Source organism: Elephas maximus, chromosome 9, assembly GCF_024166365.1.
Source record: "Elephas maximus indicus isolate mEleMax1 chromosome 9, mEleMax1 primary haplotype, whole genome shotgun sequence".
Classification (NCBI taxonomy): Eukaryota; Metazoa; Chordata; class Mammalia; order Proboscidea; family Elephantidae; genus Elephas; species Elephas maximus.
The window spans coordinates 27,670,664-27,691,247 of NC_064827.1; the positions used below are offsets into that span (position 1 = coordinate 27,670,664).

At 42.1% G+C, this 20,584-nt stretch overlaps 1 protein-coding gene across 2 annotated transcripts in view; it reads left to right on the top strand.

The window, feature by feature from the left end:
- The window catches only part of SH3GL2 (SH3 domain containing GRB2 like 2, endophilin A1), a 191,772-nt gene extending 171,665 nt beyond the window's left edge, over positions 1-20,107 (top strand). For both annotated transcript variants that reach the window (XM_049895262.1, XM_049895263.1), the window contains 6 exons: positions 8,978-9,121; positions 10,074-10,207; positions 12,534-12,692; positions 14,920-15,023; positions 16,832-16,962; positions 19,445-20,107. In XM_049895262.1, the coding sequence (XP_049751219.1) occupies positions 8,978-9,121; positions 10,074-10,207; positions 12,534-12,692; positions 14,920-15,023; positions 16,832-16,962; positions 19,445-19,644 (872 nt within the window). In that variant the 3' untranslated portion in view covers positions 19,645-20,107. The remainder of the gene's footprint in view (positions 1-8,977; positions 9,122-10,073; positions 10,208-12,533; positions 12,693-14,919; positions 15,024-16,831; positions 16,963-19,444) is intronic.
- Positions 20,108-20,584: the final 477 nt, after the last annotated feature.

Consider the following 20,584-nt stretch of genomic DNA (forward strand, 5'->3'; position numbering starts at 1 on the left):
AAACCATATCATTAGGAAGTATATCTTCTTGTAGAAATAAAAAGAGGAGGGATTTTTTAAATAATAATAAAGTTAAATTTTTTTTCATTGGTGTTTTAAAGTTTGGCCTTTTTTTTTTTTAATCTCAGTAGCGGTTTTGCAAAAGAATAACTTTTCTTTGGTTTTGAGAATTTACATGAAGGTTCTGTGTATATTGGGAGAGATACCATCTACTTATTTGCAGGTGACCTAGTTGATTTATCCTTGTGGATTCTAATGCATGTATCAGAAACATGTAGCTTTGAAAGGCATTATAGAAACCAGGTAAGTCAGTCATCTTAAGTTGGAGGTGAAGAAGAGGAGGAAGTCCAGAGAGGTTAGGCAGCTGGCCCAAGGTCACCCAGATAAAAAAAATCTTAAATCTCCTAACTCATGGTGCAGTGCTCATTCTGCGTCCTGAGTCACAGCATCTATCACGCTGCCTTATCTTTGCGTTTTGAAACACCTCATGAGTGTAAATATAGCTAAAACTCTAAATTTTGCTACTGATAAATCCTAATTTGACCTATTTTAATAAAACAAAACAAAACAAAAAAGCCAAACCCACTGCTGTCAAGTCTGTTCTGATTCATAGCACCCCTATAGGACAGAGTTGCCCATAGGGTTTCCAACGCTGTAAATCTTTATGGAAGCAGATTGGTGCATCTGTCTCTCAAGGAGCAGCTGGTGGGTTTGACCCGCCAACATTTAGATTAGCAGCCAAGCACTTTAACCACTGTGCCACCAGGGCTCCCCCATTTTAACAAAGGTGTAATAAAATAATGAGAGCTGGTGTAGCATTCTGGGAAGAGAATAGGCTTTTGAAACACAACTAGAATTCAAATTCTGGCTCAGCCCCTTGCTGCTGTGTATCCTTGGGAAAATTACCTAACTACTCTGTGTTTCTGTTTCCTTACCTTTATAATCAAGAAACAAAACCTGTCCTTTGTGTGACTGGGAGGGTTAAGGAGATAACGTATGTGAATTACGGAGTAGATATTTCTGAAATCAAAGCTGGTCCTGATCTTCAGTTCTTCAGTGATATTTTAGGGCTTTTTCAGACCAGATGGTAGCATTTGTGAATGCTTGTATAAATCATTAAGCATTTGTCCTGCTAAAGATCTCTGCTCTTTTGGGCAACTAGGTTTGGTTTTCATAAGGTAGGTAGAGATGACAAAGGAATTAAGCCTCTAAGAGTAGTGAAAGTCTTCTGAAAAACTTGCTCCATGTCTTCAGCCTTCCTTGTACACGGATACTAGTTCACTAGGGCTCCACTGACTTTTCACGCAGCAGTCAGAACATGAAGACGTGATTTGGAATAATGTGGCCACCTTAAGTGTGTTGACTGTGTTCATCGGCACAAGCCTAGGGTGGGGATCAGGTTTTCTGTTTTCCTGTTGTCACAGACAGATGCCAGGTCAATGTTTTCTTATTTGAAATTTCACAGGTGGAGAGGGGAGGAAGCCACTCTTGCAAGCATAATACAGCAGTTTTAAGCAGGCTTGTAATAACGGTTATTTGCCAGAGGGATATTGGTCTCTCCACAAACCTTCCAATCATGGTCCTTTGCGGGGGTGGAGGGAGGGAACTGGGTGGGAAGGGCAGCTCACTGCTTCTTGCTCCCTCCAACAATGGACATGCTTTTTTACCTCCATCTGTCTCACCTTCTTTCAAAGTGAATTTTTTTCTCAGGTGACCTTAGTCAAGAAGAATAAACCCACATGGAGTCTATATAAAGATAGGAAGCTCTAGAAACTCATGTGAAATGAGAATTATTTAAAAAATGTTTTGCTCTTAAGTGTAGAAATTCAGGTAGTTCTTAAAAGTTGGTTTGATAGAAAGTATGTGAAAATCAGATACAAAAAGACAGTTATAAAATATTTATTTCAAATTGCTCCTAAGTCCTCATAGCACTCACTTTGGGGGTCTTCGTAGTCTCAACCAGTGTTCCGAAGAGCTTGACTAGGCCTTACCTGGCACTGCCATCACTTAGAAGGACATCAAGACAGTGCAGCATGCCAGCAGGGCAATGCCATGCATTCTTTTCAGTGGGGGTCTTTCAGCAGTCCATGAAGCAGTCAAGGGTTATTGCCCTCCCCCGCCACCTCCAAAACAGGTCAGCTCTAGAGAATGAGAACACAACAGGTTGCAAGGCGAGATAGTCACCTAGACTTGGAAACCCTGTTTCCTAAATAGGAGCTCATGATCACTTATGGGCAGAGCTCCCAGGTGACAGCAGCCACTAGCTCCATTTCAGAACATAATAGCAGGTCACAGAAGTCTTTTCTAAGAATTAGAAAAAATGGTATATGTGGAAGAATTTTATTTAAAAAATTAAACTTTTTAATGAAATCATTTAGCCCACATTTAATAAGCACCTACTGTATGCTAGGCCCTGTGCTAGTATTCAGTAGGACATTACTTGTCTTAGGCTGGGTTATTTAGAGAAGCAAAACCAGTAAAGCGTTACATACAGAGAGAGATTTATATCCAGGAAACAGCTCATGCAGCTGTAGAGGCTGGAATGTCCCAAGTCCCTAGATCAGGATAGAGGTTTCTCTTGATTCACGTAGTCTCAGGGGCGGGCAAACCCAAGATCTGCAGGTCGGAGGTCAGGGCTCTTGCTCACAGTCTATGAAGATCAACAAATCCCAAATTCAGCAGATAAGCTGATAGCTCAAGTCCCAAGAACTGGAGATGAGAAAAATAGGAGACAGCTGCAGAATCCAGAGTGAGCAAAAAAGCCAGAACATCTGTTTATATTTAAATGCAGGCCACACCCCCAAGGAAACTCCCTTTCACCTGATTGGCTACTCACAGCAGATTTAATCATGGAGTGATCACATGTAAACACTGAGAATCATGGCCCAGCCAAGTTGACACACAGTCTTAACCATTACAATACTTCTCCATTTATAGCAGAAAACAAGCATGCAGGAAAGAAAAAGCATTGTGTGAGCAATGATCAATGTATGTATGGGTCATTTATCCTTGAAGGCAGAGAAGGGAGAGAAGAATTGGGAAATTTAGAAAAGGTGTGCCTGAAAGACACTGGGCAGGTAGATAGAGAGGGGGAAGGCCATTCCAAGAAGGACAACTCTGTGAACTTCTCGAACTACCAGAAATTTCCTATGGCTAGAAGCCTCAGGGCATATTTCTTTGAGAAGTCTTATATCCAAGAAGAATGACCTTAAGAAAACTTGGAAGAGTTTTAGGAATCATCCAACTTTCTCCTTTTATGGATGAAGATACCTGAGACTCAGAGGTGTATAGTATCACACAGTAAACTTGCTTATATGTCTGGCACTCAGAAATAGCCAACATTTAGTCAGTGTTTATCATGTGCCTATGTTATGATATACATTATCTCATTTAATCCTTACATCAATCCAACCCAATGAGGTGGAGGTACCATTTTACAGATGAGGTAACTGAGGCCCATAATCACCCAGCAAGAAATACAGTCCAGATTTTAACTCAGCCTCACTCCAGTGTTAGTGTCTTAATCCCACTTTGTTATACTTAATCCATTCTAGTGTTTTTTCCACAATTAGCAGCCAACCTTCTACCTATAAGTACTTTCTTTTGTCTATCCCGGAAGCACATATTTGTAGAATTAAAATATTTATAGTCAGTTTTATTGACTCTCAGGAGTACATCAAGGATAGATCATTTTTAGTCAGTTGAGATTGTAGACCATCACACAATATATCAGGGAAACAAAGCCACTGAATATTATGGAATAAAGGATTTATTACAGGAATTAAGCTTATATAATTGCAATATATAAGCTTATCAGGAAAGACCAATCCCTAGAAAAGGATATCATATTTGGTAGAGGATCAGCAAAAAATGAGGGAAACCCTCAATGAGATGAGACAATAGTCACAATAATGGGCTCAAACGTATCAAAGGTCATGAAGATGGCACAGGTCTGGGCAGTGTTTCATTGTGTTATACAGAAGGTCACCATGAGTCAGAGCCAATTCAGTGGCAACTAACAGCATCGATGTTTGTGGTTGGAACTGGGGAAGTACAAACCCAAAAGTAAAGTTGAAGGATCAGAGAAAGATGACAGACCAGTGCTGGCACAAGTGAACCAGCTTAGCCCTTGCAGGGGAATCTAGAATGTAGGCAAGTCCAGCTGCTGGAGCAGGACTGCAAAAGGGGGAGCTGGCGTGGAAGGCCATGGAAGGCTGTTGGCTCTTCAAGGATACTACCCCTGTAAATCTGCAGCAAACTTTCTGTGGTGGGCCTGGGGTCATGACTGGTCAGCAGAGCTGACATTGCAGGAGAGCTGGACACAGTAGGGAAGAGCAACGACAAGCTGGAACCCCTGAACACCTCCGCATCTGTCTCTCCTCTTCAGTCACTGACAGCCTACAGAGTGTTACGGTTGCTGCTTCATCTTTACCTCCCAAACCTTGCACAGTCTCATTTTGAATCAACTGTAATGCAGAAACATGCAGGGAAGGCATTCTGGGAAATATAGTTCCTGGTACAACTAAGTTGACAGAACATTCTAGCACACATACTCATAGAAAAGAGAACATGGACAAGGAAGAAGAGAATGCTTTCCTTTGTGTCCACTGCCTGTCATTTGCTATTTATCATTGAATGCTGACGACAACCTTATGAATTAGATATTTTCTTATTTTAAGCATGGGAGAACTAATGTTTGGAAAGGTTAAGGAACAGATACACAGATAGCGGGATTTGCTGCCTGGATTTTTACCTATGACTGTATGAGCTAAAAGCTAATGTCTATTTTAATGCATTATGCTGGTTTCCATGAACGACCGCTTTAATGATTTGTTTTCCTGCTTACTCAGGTGGATTAAGAAATTATAACAAAAGCTAAGACTTAACAGAAACACAGAAGACTTCAACATTCCTAGCTAGTTGCCCTACTAGATTAGCAGTGGTAGGAGGGACTGGGCAGAGACTCACAGGGATATCATTTTGAGGTCAGAGGAAAATTGCTTGGGCAAGAAGGTGAGCAGAGCTTCTGTTTCACTCTTCAGCTTCCTTCGGCTGTTCTTAGAAAGCTCGTTGGGGACGCTACATGTTATACTTTAGAGTTTAGTTCGAATTGAGCGTTGGCAGCCCCTGTTTGTCTTGCTTAAAAGATGGCATGGATTTAGAGGCCAAAAAAAGAAACTGCAATTTTTAGCAAGGACAAAACAATGGAGGAGCCATTTTGAGGCTACGTCAGTCAGCCTTTTATGGCCATCCTAATTTCACTTCCTGCTGTTTCAGCTCACCTGACAAATTTCCTTCCAGAAATCACCTTGATGTGGACTCATCAAGCCCTTTCCTTTTGATGATATTTTCTTTTGGTGACATTTTCTCATGATGCATTTCACCTGACAATCCTTTTGTTCCCTTCCCGGCCAATTCTCTTTACTCTGATGAATGAATTTTTTTAGTAGAACTTTTTGGTTGAAAGACTCCGGAAGTTAGAGCAGTGCCCAGATTGTCAAGGCATTATGAGTGTTGCTTGTCCAGCTCAGCTACTAAGTTGGGTACTATTTTAAACACCCCTTTTCCTGAGGAAGGAAGAAGTGGGAAATATTTTAAATTGAATTTTTATGTATGGGAAATAATACATACATATATTAGACAAAACCAAATCGTTTCACAAAGTTTGTTTTTTACAACAGCAGCCCCTCTCCCCCATTCCCACTGCCCAGAAGCAACACTTTTTCAAGACTCTTGGCAGTTCCTTTAGTTTTTACTTCCACATTTTGAAAGGACATGGCTTATGTTGCTTCTGCTTGATTTTTTAATTTTAGATGTTTTCTGTTTGAGTCCCACTTTGGGAAATAGGAATATTTGCTCATTTCCTATCTTCTCATTCTCCCACATACTTCTCCTTTCATTTTCCCAATATGCTTATAGCATACATATGTATTTTTTTTTTAGATCACTATTCCTTATTTACTTTTATGCCCCTGTAAGCTTAGTATGGAATTCCTGGGTGGTGCAAACAATTAATATGCTCAGCTGCTAACTGAAAGGGTGGAGCTTCCAGTCCACCCAAAGGCATCTTGGAAGAAAGACTCGAAAATCTACTTCAGAAAAATCAGCCATTGAAAATGTGGTGGAGCACAATTTTACCCTGACACACACGGGGTCACCATGAGTCGGAATCCACTTGACAGTAACTGGTACTGGTGTTAGATGATTTGAAGAAATAGGTAAAATATGGTTTCCTCTCCTCTCTCATGAAAATGCAGACCACATCCAAGATGTATTTAATGTAACAGGTAAAAGAATAAAGATCTTCGTAATTGTACAGCATTCAGAATGATGCATTTGCAAATCAGCTGTGGTACATTAAACAGTTTAAAATTACTCACCAGGAGACATCTCAACAGAACAAAGCTATAAGCACATATCACTAACCAGCTTTCAAGAAAGGAATAAATCTTTAGAATGGAAAATGGTCAGAACAGGATTTGAAGGGATAAACTACCTCTTGTGGTTTCTTTACTCCATTTCTTTGATCTCCTTTTATCTCCATTCCTACAGTTCATTCTGTACTTCTGATTGTCCTGTGTTTGCTTATTTCACTTTTATTTGTGCGTTTTTCACTCCTCCTTCATGTTTCCCCAGTACTCTGTGCATATTAGCCAATAAGCATTTGTCATGTTTGTTGCCACTGTGTATCTGCTTATTCACCACACTGCGAGCACCTCGAGGACAGAGACAGTGTCTTTCCTGGATCTCAGATATGGCTTACTATAGAAGAGGCTTTGAAGATACAGTCTAATGATATCGTCCCTTCAAAAATGTGTGATTATGAGGCATTTTGAATTTAAAATATATGATACACTTTTCTGTGAAAAGCAGAGTAAGGAAAATGTGAATTTTATATTTTGTTCAGTTGCCACCAGGGTTTGCATATGTTGCTGACCTAACTATCACTCAGTGTTTGATTCTCAGCTTAAAAATCCTTTCCTCCAGGAATCCTTCTTTGCAACATCCCAGTACCACAGCTTAGGGTGGTTCCATATTTCTGTGACTCTCTATAACTCCCCAGCGTGACATTTAGTATATATATTTCACTCTAATTGTTTTTTAAATAGACTCTACCCTCAGTCTGAGGAGACCTGGTGGCACAAGTAAGAGCTCAGCTGCTAACCAGAAGGTTGGCAGTTCAAACCCATTCAGTGACTCTGAGGGATAAAGACCTGGTGACTTGCTTCTATAAAGATTAGAGCCAAGAAAACCCTATGGGGCAGTTCTGCTCTGTCATATGGGTCACTATGAGTTGGGATCAACTCAACAACACCCAACACTACCACCCTCTTGGAAGAAATACAACCAGAATGTTTCTTAGAAGCAAGACTTCCACTTACTTACTTTGGACACATCATCAGGAAAGACCAGTCACTAGAAAAGGACATTGTATTTGGTAAGGCAGAGGGCCGATGAAAATGAGAGAAATGCTTAATGGGATGGATTGACACAGCAGCCACAGCAATGGGCTTAAACATATCAAGTGTCATGAAGATAGCAGTGTTTCCTTCTGTTGTATATGGGGTCACCATGAGTTGAAGTAGACTCAACGACAATAACAATAACCCTCAGCTCACTCTACACTTCGTTAAGACAGGGACTACAGCTGTCTTGCTCATTGTAATATCCCTGGGGCTAGTGGGAGGGTGGAGAGGGTCCCCACCTGATACCTCTCCTTATCTCCAGTCTTAACCTTTGAGGGCCAAAGTTTAAATAATAGTCTCTTTGAAATAAATGTTCAAGGTTAAATGTAGGCCATTGAATACTCAAAATGCTTTCCTGTGATTTTGTCAGGCGTTTCCATGCCGATGGGATCTTGGGCACAGTTCCAAGTTAACGTACAAGCCAAACTTCTGTAACGAACCCGGGAAACTTACAAAAGTATCCTAAAACAAAAGTATCCTAGCATCAGTTAAATCACTCACTTTAACTATTTGTTAATAAAACCGTTTCTTCTAGTAAAACTAGAAATGCTTTCTAGGTAGTCATCCTCTATAAAAATAAAAGCAAAAAAGAAATGGAAATTATAACTGTCCTTGTGGCACAATACTGATTTTCAGATGCAGTTAGGTGCTAGAGAAATGATTAATTCTTTTTTAATGAACACAATATTTCTGTGCTTCATGAAGAGTATACTTCAGAATCTTGGTTGAGAAATGATTTTGAAAGTAAGTTCTGTCTTATACATGGTGTAAGTGAAATATGGCCTAAGGCCCACACTGCAAGAAGTTGCCATTAATTTCTTACTTTAATTCACAGACTTGAAGAATTGAAGTATAAAACTGGAATTCTAAAAGGTAGAGGTGGCATAATCCAGTATTGTCATAGTGTATCCCGTGAAGCCACTCACTCCCACGGAAGCACCACTGGGGCCAGCACAGTGCAGACAAGATGGGGACGATGCAGGAGGATGGGATCGGGGCCCCTTCATGCTGTACCAGGACAGCTTTGCCTTTTCTGTTCAGTTCCTCATGAGGTTTTAAGGGAGAAGGGAGAGTTTTTAAAAAACTGTCAAACTGATTCCAACTTGTAGTTGACCCTCAAATATATATGTGAAACATACATATATAGATGAGGACATTTGAAACCCAGAAGGTTTAGTAGATGAGCTGGTTTATACTAGTACCAGCTGCTGTTGAGTCAATTCCGACTCATGGAGAGCCCATGTGTGTCAGAATAGAACTGTGCTCCACAGGGTTTTCAGTTGCTTGTTTTTTTTTTTTGGAAGTAGATTGTCAGGACTTTCTTCCAGAGTGCCTCCAGGTGGACTCGAACCTCTGACTTTTCGGTTAGCAGCTGAACACACTAATTATTTGCACCACCCAGGGACTCTGAGCTGGTTTATAGGCTGGCCTAAGGCCTGATTCCCCATCTGGTCCTGTTTCTACTATATCACATCGCCTTCTTTGAAAGCCTGTTATCTCTTTGCCTTCAGCTTCCAGAGCTAAACTCAGCATGATCAATACCATGTCCAAAATCCGTGGCCAGGAGAAAGGACCAGGCTACCCTCAGGCGGAAGCCCTGCTCGCGGAGGCCATGCTCAAATTCGGAAGAGAGCTTGGGGACGACTGCAACTTTGGTAAGGAGGGCCTTCTTACATTGTAATTCTTTGTTCACACCTGGGTTTTGGTGCCCATAAGAAACTCTGTAGGAAGTTACTGTAACCATTTTATATTTTGATTCTCGGTCTTAATTTATGAGTAAATGGCCCACAAATCATTTTTAGTGTGATCTGTCGTAGGAATTTTATTTTTTGCTTATTTCTTTCTTTTTTCCTGATGAGATGCTAGTCTTTACAATAAACCAGAAAAACCAAACCCGTTGCCGTTGAGTCGATTCCGACTCATGGTGACCCTATAGGACAGGGTAGAACTGCCCCATAGAGTTTCCAAGGAGCGCCTGGTGGATTTGAACTGCAGACCTTTTGGTTAGCAGCTGTAGCACTTAACCGCTACGCCGCCAGGGTTTCGTCTTTACAATGTGTAATAGCTATGGCTAATGTGTTCAGGTGCCTTGGGAGTGTCTAGTAGTAAACGAATATTGGAGAACAGTACGCAGTCACAATCAGCAGGCTAGATTCCACTCCCTGCCCCGTGGCTTTCTCTTAGATCTCAGCTTTTTTGTATCTTGGTACCTAATTCCATGATCCATGAGACAGGGTTTATTTCTTCACCTCTGTTTCCTCCAACACTCAGCTACCATACTAAGTACTTCCAGTTTTCACCGCCTTGTATTATGGGGTCTCAGCAAATGGCTGTCCTTCCTCATTGCACCATCCTCTCTGTTCCAGTATTTACCTCTGCTAAATGCTTTGGCCCTAAAGTAGCTCCCCTACTGGGGAAACTGGTACCTACAAGAGAGGTTTTAGGAAAAAAAAAGTAAGATTTTACCTTCTTTACAATAAGGAATAAAATCTTCTTAGGAAGCATTTAGTCTGTTGCTCAGTATGAACTGCTGTAAAGGGTCCTCTCATTGCAATTGCATTTCATCTTTGTTCTTTAACATAAAAGAGTTTCATTCTCCCCTTCCAGGCCCAGCGCTGGGTGACGTGGGGGAGGCCATGCGGGAACTCTCAGAGGTCAAAGACTCTTTGGACATGGAAGTGAAGCAGAACTTCATTGACCCCCTTCAGAATCTTCATGACAAAGATCTGAGGGAAATTCAGGTATCTGGAACTAGTACTCTGAGAGATGAGTGCAAGTGCTCTTTTTTTAAAACCGGTTTATAGCTTCCCGTGTGTGCTGTCAGCTCTGGGCACTTGATTACAAAACAGTCCAGTGAGACAACCTGAGGGAAGGCACAAAGGCAGCACCTCTTGCCAACCCACCACTCATGCGCATTACATTTCACTTCTCTGACTTCAGTGTTCACAGCGAATAGGTTTTTCAAACTTTCTTTCTTCCAGGACGCTAATTATCCTTTCCCTGAGAATATGCACTTTTATTAGTTTCCTGGGCTGATTCCATCCCCTAAAATGCTGAGTGTGCCAGTTTTTAGCTAAATAAAGAGTTATTCTATCACTCTACAGCTGTATATTTTTATATTTTCATAATAATTGTTAGGCTTGAGGAGAAATACCCAGCTATTCTCTTTCTAAAAACACATAGAATAGTTGAGCTATTTCTAATAAAGTTCAACTACCTTTTCGTCTAACTGGGTATATAGTGTTTGCTCATTCATTCATTCATCATTTATTTGTTGAACCTGTCTGAAGCTTAATTTTCTTGACTGTAAAATGGACTTCCATAACTTGGAATAAGGTCTCCTTCATCTCCTTATTCCTGCCTTAGTTCTCTTAGTTATCTAGTGTTGCCATGACAGAAATACCACAAGCAAACGGCTATAACAAAGAGAAATTTATTTTCTCACAGTCTAGTAGGTTACAAGTCCAAATTCAGGGTGTCAGCTCCAGGGGAAGGCTTTCTCTCTCTGTTGGCTCTGGAGGAAGGTCCTTGCCCTCAATCTTCCTGTGGTCGAGGAGCTTCTCAGACACAGGAACCCCGTGTCCAAAGGACGCGCTCTGCTCATGGTCCTGCTTTCTTGTTGGAATGAGGTCCCCAACTCTCTGCTTTCTTCCCTTGTATCTCTTGAGAGGTAAAAAGTGGTGCAGGCCACGCCCCAGGGAAACTCCCTTTACCTTGGATCAGGGAGGTGACCTGAGTGAGGGTGGTTTTGCAATCTGACCCTAATCTTCTCAGCATAAAATTAGAATCACAAAATGGAGGATGGCCACACAGCTCTGGGAATCACGTCCTGACCAAGTTGATACACACATTTTTGGGGGGACATAATTTAATCCATGACAGTCTCCTTCAGTCCTACTACTTGTTCAGTGTCACGTAGCTAATAGGTCATAGACTCACTTTAAATCCAAAGTATAACTCTAACTCCAGTGTTCTTCTATCCTGCAGTGACAATTAGTTCAAATGTCTTAAAAGAATATTCCTTCAAAAGGAACATACATTTAGTTTGAATCAGGGCATGAATTGGGGGCAGGAGATATGGTGGAAGGAGAGGTCTTAGATATTACTCTCCCTTCTTTTCTTATTTCTTCACCACTCTCAACTATGTTTCTGTCTCCTTCCCGTCCACTCCATACACACCCAGAAGCAAAGGAAAATCCAGCATTTTCTCCTACCCATTCATAGTAGAAGACTGCAGCCCTCAGGAAAAACACAGTACTCTGTAGCTTTGGGAAACTGCTTTCCCACCTGGTTACTAGAGATGTAAGACAGAGGCTGGGCTGAATGAGGGTTGAAGCTCCTTAGGTGAAATCCCTCCAAAGGTCCCTTCCAACTTAGATTTTGTGGTTGAGTTTATTATCTATCAAGTAAGAGACTTAAACCCAGGGTTCCCAAAAGCTACATCATCATTGACCTGGGGCATGTGTTTAAAATGTAGATTCGTAGGCCCCAGCCCTAGATATTCTGATTCAGGTGATCAGGAATCCATATTTTTAATAAATAACATAGGTGATTCTGACAGACTGGATTGCCTCAAAGAGAGGTCCTTTTCAATACTCACATTCTATGATTCTAAAAGTAAAAATGCCATTCTTTCTTAAAGGTATTTCACAGAAAGTGCTTTTCACCTGCCTTCTTACGAACTTCCTTCTCGTGAGATAGCATTTCTTTTGAAAATGGAGCCTGTAGGACCTGTGCACCTGTCCTTTCTACATGTGTATGGTGTGTGTACGCTTCCCAGCTTCTGTCATGGGATGGGAGCTATCCAAGCTTGGGTTTGACCCAGCAGGGCCAGAGAATGAAAGGTGCTGGTATTTCACACAGTTTCATTCTCATTCCTTAAGTATTTTTAGCCTCTGCAAGTGTTTACCCTACTAATGCATGTGTCCTTATTTCTCCGGTAACATTATATCTTAAACATAGGCCATCTTATTTTGGAAACTAATGGGCACAATGAGGAAGCCAGCTGAAAAAGGCCTTCTCTCCATAAGTCCTTTCAAAGTGTATTCCTGCCCTTGACTTTTTCAGCATCATCTGAAGAAGTTGGAGGGTCGACGCCTGGACTTTGATTATAAGAAGAAACGACAAGGCAAGATTCCAGATGAAGAGCTCCGTCAAGCTCTGGAGAAATTTGATGAGTCTAAAGAGATTGCCGAGTCAAGCATGTTCAATCTCCTGGAAATGGATGTGAGTGACTCTCCTATGGTCTTTAATTTAATCTTGCCATTTGAGAGGCAAGATTAATGTGTTAAGGGGGTGATATTTAAAATGTTAATATCTGATTACACTGTACAATGAGAACTTCAGTAGGTGGTTATTTCTTTTAAATAATTTGAGGTTATAAAGTAGACTGAGAAATGCTAAAGTCTTTTCTGCATTCCTGTAGATTGATTGAACTAGATTTTTGTCCACTGATGGATCTTAAAGAATTACCAGTAGTGGGAAGTTAAAGAATGTTTCTGATGGTTCAGATAAAAGCCTAATAACCTGAATAAGTACTCTGTGTCAGATTGACTTCAGATTGTAAGAGAATATTGACTGAAATACCTCCAAAATTGAGCGCTCAACATAAGATGTTCTGTAGTTTGAAGTAAAGTTGACATTATCTTTCAAGAGGTGATTTCTGTTGAGATTAATGATTATAGCATAGGAACTGCATTTGTGCATAGATAGTTCAAAAGATGCTGTCACATTGCCAGAGTACTAAATTGAGTTCTTTAAGCTTAAAGCCATAAGGACGATTTCTCCTTCATATGGAGCCCCTGGGTGGTATAAATGGTTAATGTGATTGGCTGCTAACCAAAAGGTTGGAGGTTCGAGTCCACCCAAAAGTGCCTTGGAAGAAAAGCCTGGTGATCTAATTCTGAAAAATCAGCCTTTGAAAACCCCGTGGAGCACAGTTCTACTCTGACACCCATGGATCACCGTGAGTTGGAGTCAACTGCACGGCAACTTTTTTTGTTTTAAACCCTGAAGTAATAAGAAGACCTGCTAACCAGCTTTTCCATCCTTGCTCATCCCCACCTCCTTGCCCTCACAACAGTTGCTGACCGGCTTCAGCCAAGATGTTTATATAGCCTTTATGTGTTTATTGCTTAACTACCTTGACTCGGACTAGTGGCGTGGAAGGAATATTGCACACATCAGGACTTTCCCACCACCTGAGACATGGTTGGGGTTGTGGATGTGTGAGTGTAGGTGTGTGTTTATGAAACAACTTGTTTTCACCTAACTCCTCAAAAGAAGTGCTATAGGCATGAGGAGTGACCTGAATCACAGTCCTCCTTCCCTACATCCAGGGCCTCACCACCCCCAAACTCACGGGACAGCATTGCCTCTGTTGACCTTGAAGGTACTACTCAGCTAGATCACAACATGAGACACAAAATGAAGAGTAACCAGTGATACTTACATATTAGAGCTGCAGAGAACCCAAGATGTTACCTGATCCAGGCCCCTTACATTGCAGGTGAGGCTCAGAGAGGACAAAATTTTCCATCATATCACCCTGCCTCCCATGGTATGAGAAATCAATATTCACTTTTTTATTAACGGCACTAATATTATCTTAAAAGGAGTTGGTGGTTCATTGGTATAATTCTCCCCTTCCATGCAGGAGACCTGGGTTTGATTCCCATCCCGTGCAGCTGCCACCCATTTGTCAGTGCTGGTGGTTGCTGTGTTGCTGAACAGGTTTCAACCGAGCCTCCAGACTAAGATAGACTAGGAAGAAAGAACTGGTGATCTGCTTCTGAAAATTAGCCAGTGAAAACCCTATGGATTCCTCCCCCGCAAATCCACCTAGTTATCTTCCACCATCTATTCTGCTGTAAAGCTCCAGTAACAGTGCAAGATAATAAAAACCTGGACTTGCACCAAAAAAAAAAAAAAAAAAAATCCCAATGGATCACAACAATCCTGAGGATGGTGCAGGACTGAGTAACATTTTATTCCATTGTACATGAGGTTGCCATGAGCTGGGGACCGACTCACTGACAGTTAACAACAACATTAACTTCACATGAGAAAAATAGGGAGCAAAGAATCAAGCCTTTTTGTCAGTGCATCTTCTTCCTACATAAAATCAATAAAAGAAGCCAAAGCCTAGTCAAAAAGTGGTCGGTAGACATGAAGTTGTTTAATGGGAGTTCTGTACTCATCATGAGGATTCTTACCGATGTTTCTCCTCATGGTACTGGAGTTTCCACACGTAAGGATGCTTCAGGCTCTCTTATGCTTACTCAGTTTGGGACCTGCGGAACTCTGTCTCAGCCTGGCTCACCACACAGTCATTGATGTCATCGGGCAGTGGACTATATGTCGGGGGCAGCTCTCTCCTATGTACTGGGCAGTAGTAGTTGTGTAAGGGCAGGGACCTGGTCACTGAGGCATGGTTTCCCCCATTGATCTGCAGATTGAACAAGTGAGCCAGCTCTCTGCGCTCGTACAAGCCCAGCTGGAGTACCACAAGCAGGCGGTCCAGATTCTGCAGCAAGTCACCGTCAGGCTGGAAGAAAGGTATTTTGCAGTTCCCTGCATTTTAAATTTTCCTTTTCTTGCTGTACAATGATGATGTGTAAAGAAGTGGAAACAATGGACCCTATTTGGAGACAAACTTCTGCCAAAATTTCTGCTGATCCTAGACAGGCACCTTGTGTGTTGTCAGTCTTGTTTTTATTTTTTCTTGTGTTTTGTTCTGTTGAGTCTTGGGTTTATAAGAGTTTGGTATTTGGATTATATTTGCCTGCCACAGTTGGAACACCAGAATGCTAATGATGATGGACACAATTTGCTGATCAGATATTCTTCAAGGGTACTGAATATATATCATCATCAACCCTCCTAACATCCCTGTGAGCTAAGTATCCTTGGCCTCACCTAACAAACGAGCAAACTGCGGCTCAGGGAGGTTGAGTAACTAGCCCAGCGTGACACAGTGGTGGAACTGGGATTCGCAGTCAAACATACCTGATTTGAAAGCGTGAATCTTTTCACAACTGTGTTTCTCTGAGTGGTGGTGAATCCTCCACCATCAGGACTACTATCCCTCCTCCTCGGAAGAAGCCCTCCATGGGGCTGTAGTCGTTCACTGTGTGAATGGGGCTCTCTGGAGTTGTATGGGCTCAGCCTGCACAGCCATAGCAACATATGCGGTGGCCTTGCCCTCTAACTCATGTTTTTTTGTTTTTTTAATTGAGCCAAATTAAGCAGGATGATGTTGCTAAACATATATCCATCAAAGATCACCTGAGCAGCCTTTATTCTCAGATCAGGACCACATCAGACCTTCACAGCTGATGAGATGGCTACATGCATAGTGAAGGCTGCAATCCTGTTATGCCGGGCCATTGGGAACCCCCTCTCCTGCTTTCATCTAGCCGTCCTCTCCCTCTCCTCACCATCGTCCCTAACTAGTGCGTCGACTGTGAATCTTCATTCAGTGCACCATTGTGGAATCATGTGTAGCTCTCTGAAGCCTCTAGAAAGGTTTACCACCACCCACTTCAGTGACATCTATTGAGCATGAAGGAGCCATTTTCCTTCTTATCCTCTGAAGTCTGTTCAGAGCCAATATCATTCTACAGTCACCATCCCTCAGCTCTCCCCGTCCTTGCAAATCTGTTGCGTACTTGGCTTAATGAATACCTCCAACTGTGGCATGTACTTAGGAGGTGTGCAGAAGACATTTCTTGGTTATACCTTTCCACCTTCCCCCACCTTCCCTCAGTCCATGCCCCCTTCCAGGATCTCAGACTTTCCACAGTGGCTCCTTCTCCTTCCCGACCTTCTCCTCATGCTGTCCAAGGAATGGCTTTCTTCCACATGTTCATCCAGAAACCACTCTTACATAGCTTTTACCCGCTTCTTTGTTCCCTTCCTCAGCTCCCCGTGCAGGGGTGGTCCTCCCCTCACCCTCCATTTCCGTGCTCCTGTAGCACTTTGTACATGTCTTTGTAACAACACTTACTACAATTTACCATAATCAGTGTATGTTCTGTCTCCCCTGCAGACCATAAGCCGCTTAAGGGCAAGAACTGTGTCTTACTCATCTTTGCATACCTGGCACAGTACGGTACATTTGTGTAGTGAGCACTGAATAAATGAAGTGAGAGGTGGAGAGAAAGAATGAAGACAATGAGGGTGCGATCATAAAGGGACATCACCAGAAGCACAGACATGCACACATATAAGACAATTAAGGGTCCTTTTCAGATTCTTCAAACTCTGTAATGTTAGACTGGTGGGTAACTCAAGAATTTCCTGGATTTGATTGCTTTTTTTTAACTTAATTGGCTACATAATCTTTTTTTTTTTTTTTAACACAGAATAAGGCAAGCTTCATCTCAGCCTAGAAGGGAATATCAGCCTAAACCTCGAATGAGCCTGGAGTTCCCACCTGGGGACAGTGCTCAGCCCAATGGGGGCCTCTCCCACATAGGCACTCCCAAACCTGCAGGTAAGGTGCTTAAGCCTGCAAGCTCCATGACTTGAGCCTTGAGTAGGCCCTGTTGATCCTTTTCCAGCAGTTCTAGGATAAATTCCATCTGGCTGCATAAGAACTATATGGCAATATATTTCTTAGAGGATAATTTTGTCAGGTAGAAATTCTTTTAACGAGATCCTTTCTCTTTTTCTCATTAATCTTTTCTTTCCCTCCTTTTTCCCTCTTCTCTCTATTAATCTCTATTTGTGTCAATCATCAGCACACACTAACCTAACACATTTGATTTTGACCCTCTTTTTTGGTTGTGAATCACCTTAATGTGTCAGTTTGGTGCTAGATAGCTATCTTATGTTTTCTTCTCTTTTCTCTTTCTGTGAATCCCACCTGCAGGAAGGTGAATGCCCTGGACACCTCTGTGCCTGCACACACTCACATACAACCCACACACCAACTCCAGGAACATGTCAAACCTGATTTTTTGAGTCACAGGAATATAAGCATTTGCAGATGAATGTATCTTGAATCTCTCAACACCTGCTAGGTTTCTCCCCACCCCCAATCCCCAGTTCACTGTCCTATGAGACTAAGTTTGATACAGTAAAAGCTAAAAATTACTTTCTATCATCAGGAATATTGATACATACACAATCCTGTGTTCTTTCGGTAGGCACCATCCCTCTCCACCACCTGCATGTCAGTTAGACTAAAGCCTGCGTTCAAGGCATTTTAGATCTTAGCGTTTGCTTGATTGAAGAAGCGGAAACAGGTTTACATTGGTTATAGCTTGCACAGATATGCAGCTTTCTCCTATTTCCCTGTAACCCAGTGCTTGCTGTTCTTTTCCATAAACAAGTTTTAAAGATGCTCTCAGTTGACTTGAAAGAGGTGAAGTGAGGTCTGTGAGCAGTGGGGGCTCTCTGCCCTGAGTGCTCACCTGGGCTGCCCAGAGTGCCCAGCCTGGTGGTGTGCATAGCAGTGGCTCTTTGAAGTCAGCTGGCTACAAACACTAGTCATATCAATTATGTATAGCTGTGCCTCTCCCTGCCCAGAAATCAGCACGTATTTACTTTTCACTTGGAGACTTGTTAATGTTCTGCCTTCTACAAGTCCAACAAATAAATTACACTGTTTCTTTTCAAAGCTGCCTAGATAGCCTGGGAGCTGTGTGCACTCGTCTGAGTCTGTATATGAGTGTGCATGCGTGCTATGTTAACAGGATGGTCATTTTAAATAATCAACCAGTTGTCGTCAAGTTGATTTCCAACTCATGGTGACCCCATGTGTGTCAGAGGAGAACTGTGCTTCACAGGGTTTTCAGGGGCTGATTTTTTAGAAGTAAATCACCCGGACCTTCTTCTGAGGTGCTTGTGGTAGGCTCCACTCTCCGATCTTTTGGTTAACAGCTCATCATGTTAACCGTTTGTACCACCCAGGGACTCCTCATTATAAATAGATCCCTTTTAAGACGTGATTTCATCCTTCATTATTTTACTTAAGGTAGAATAAACTATTTTTTATACCATAGCTCCAATACACTCCTCATATTTATATATGCATCATTTTACCAAGTGTAAATTACATAATTTTTACATAATTTAATAGTGTCAAGTCCTGTGAAGTAAATTCTATTGTTACTGCCAATTTTAGACAAAGAACCTGAGACTGCAAATGTGCCTTGTCCAAGGTCACATACAGTAAGAACTTGAACCCAATATTTTATATTGTTTTATTTCCACCACATTATAGCTATTTCCCAGAGCCTGGAATGATTATTTCTTTAAAAAGTGAGAACTGAACTATTATTCTTGGATTGCAAAGCATTGTCTATGTAATGAGCTGTATTATTTCAAATGTGCAGATTATTTTAAAGGGGTGACTTGAAAGAATTCTGACCATGCAGAATCACTAACCTAAATCTCATTGTAAACTCCTGAAACCACTGGGGCTCCCGCCTCTGGGCATCATCAGGGAGGCAGAACTTACTGAACTCTTGTACATAGCACAAGGATAGATGTGGTTATTTTTCATACTGAAAATGGAAACAAGAATACCCAACAACTTCCAGCAATCTGAGAAAGTTTCTGAAGACTGATAGAGGGTACGCTGGTCATGTGACAGATATTGGGACCTAGTAGCAAGAGGAAAGGAGCCCTGGTGGCACAAGGTTAAGTGCTCATCTGCTGAGCAAAAGGTCAGTAGTTCAAACCTACCACCCGCTCTGTGGGAGAAAGAAGTGGCAGTCTGCTCCTATAAAGATTACAGCCTTGGAAACCCTATGGGGCAGTTCTGCTCTGTCCTATAGGATCGCTATGAGTCAGCGTTGGATTCCACAGCAATAGGTTTTGGCATGGGAACAAGAGGAAGCTGCAACAGGAAGAGGAGTGAGGGAGGGAAGAAGAGGAACAGCCAAGCCAGGTGGTGTAGCAGGTAGTAGCTTCTGTGGAGTTAAATACCCCTGTCCTTTTGTGTTCTTCTCTCCCCCTCTTACACTCAGGTGTCCCAATGGATCAACCCTGCTGCCGAGCTCTGTACGACTTTGAACCTGAAAATGAAGGGGAGCTGGGTTTCAAAGAGGGAGATATCATCACACTCACCAACCAAATTGATGAGAACTGGTATGAGGGAATGCTTCACGGCCAGTCAGGCTTCTTCCCCATCAATTACGTGGAAATTCTGGTTGCCCTGCCCCATTAGGCCGTTGTGCTGGCTGGCTCACCTCCTGTTGGCCCAGATAGCTAAGTTGAACCACTGCTTTGGTAATGCTGCTTATGACACATCCCAAGTGCAGGCCACAGTGGTCCAAGTCATCAAGCCCCACCGAGTATCTTTGGTTGACTTGTGCAGTCCCACAAGGGTTATGGTGATGGATGGTATCTTCTTAGCCCAGTGGGTATGGCATGTGCTTTTTAAACACCATCCGAGACCAGCCAGTAGTCACAGAACTGCTGTTTACCCAGTTCTCAGGAGGCAGTGGCTTCTTAGAAAATGACCATGAGCCACATCACAGAAAACCCATTCTCTCAAAGATATTGTCTGTCACCCAGGGGCCATCTTGAGGTCTCAGGTTCTCCATTTAAAAAGGAGAAAGTCCTTGCTTTCTTTCACATTGCCCCCTCCCAAACATGTGAGTCACAGCATTGTCAAAGAAAGCCTCACTCACCAGCAAATTGTCTTCTGATTCGAGTGAGTTAATAACTTGATGTATCAGTATAAAAGTGTTGAGTGTGGGCTCAAAACCTTCTTGGAAGACAGTCACCTGTGCTCCCCCCGCCCCGTGCCTCCACCCCCCGTATACCTGTTTCTGAGGTGAAGCCAGTTTTCTTGCATTCCTGCTGTTGATGGGGTGGGAAGTCCCATTTTATTTCTAAGTAAAAGTATTAGCAATCAGCGTACTGTGGGAGGAGCTAAAAAGAAAAAAATTCTTCCTTATGAGGACTTGGGAAGAGACCTGGTTTCGAAGCTTGAATTTCTTTCTCTACAGAAACATTTCTGAAGGTTACAGAGAGGGGGGGACAAATATCTTCACCTCAGTTTTATTAATTGTATGTTTCATGAATCCAGTTGGCACAAAGACGCAAGGAAAAAAACAAAATACTAGAAACCATTTTCACAGTAGTTCATAGACCAAGAAACA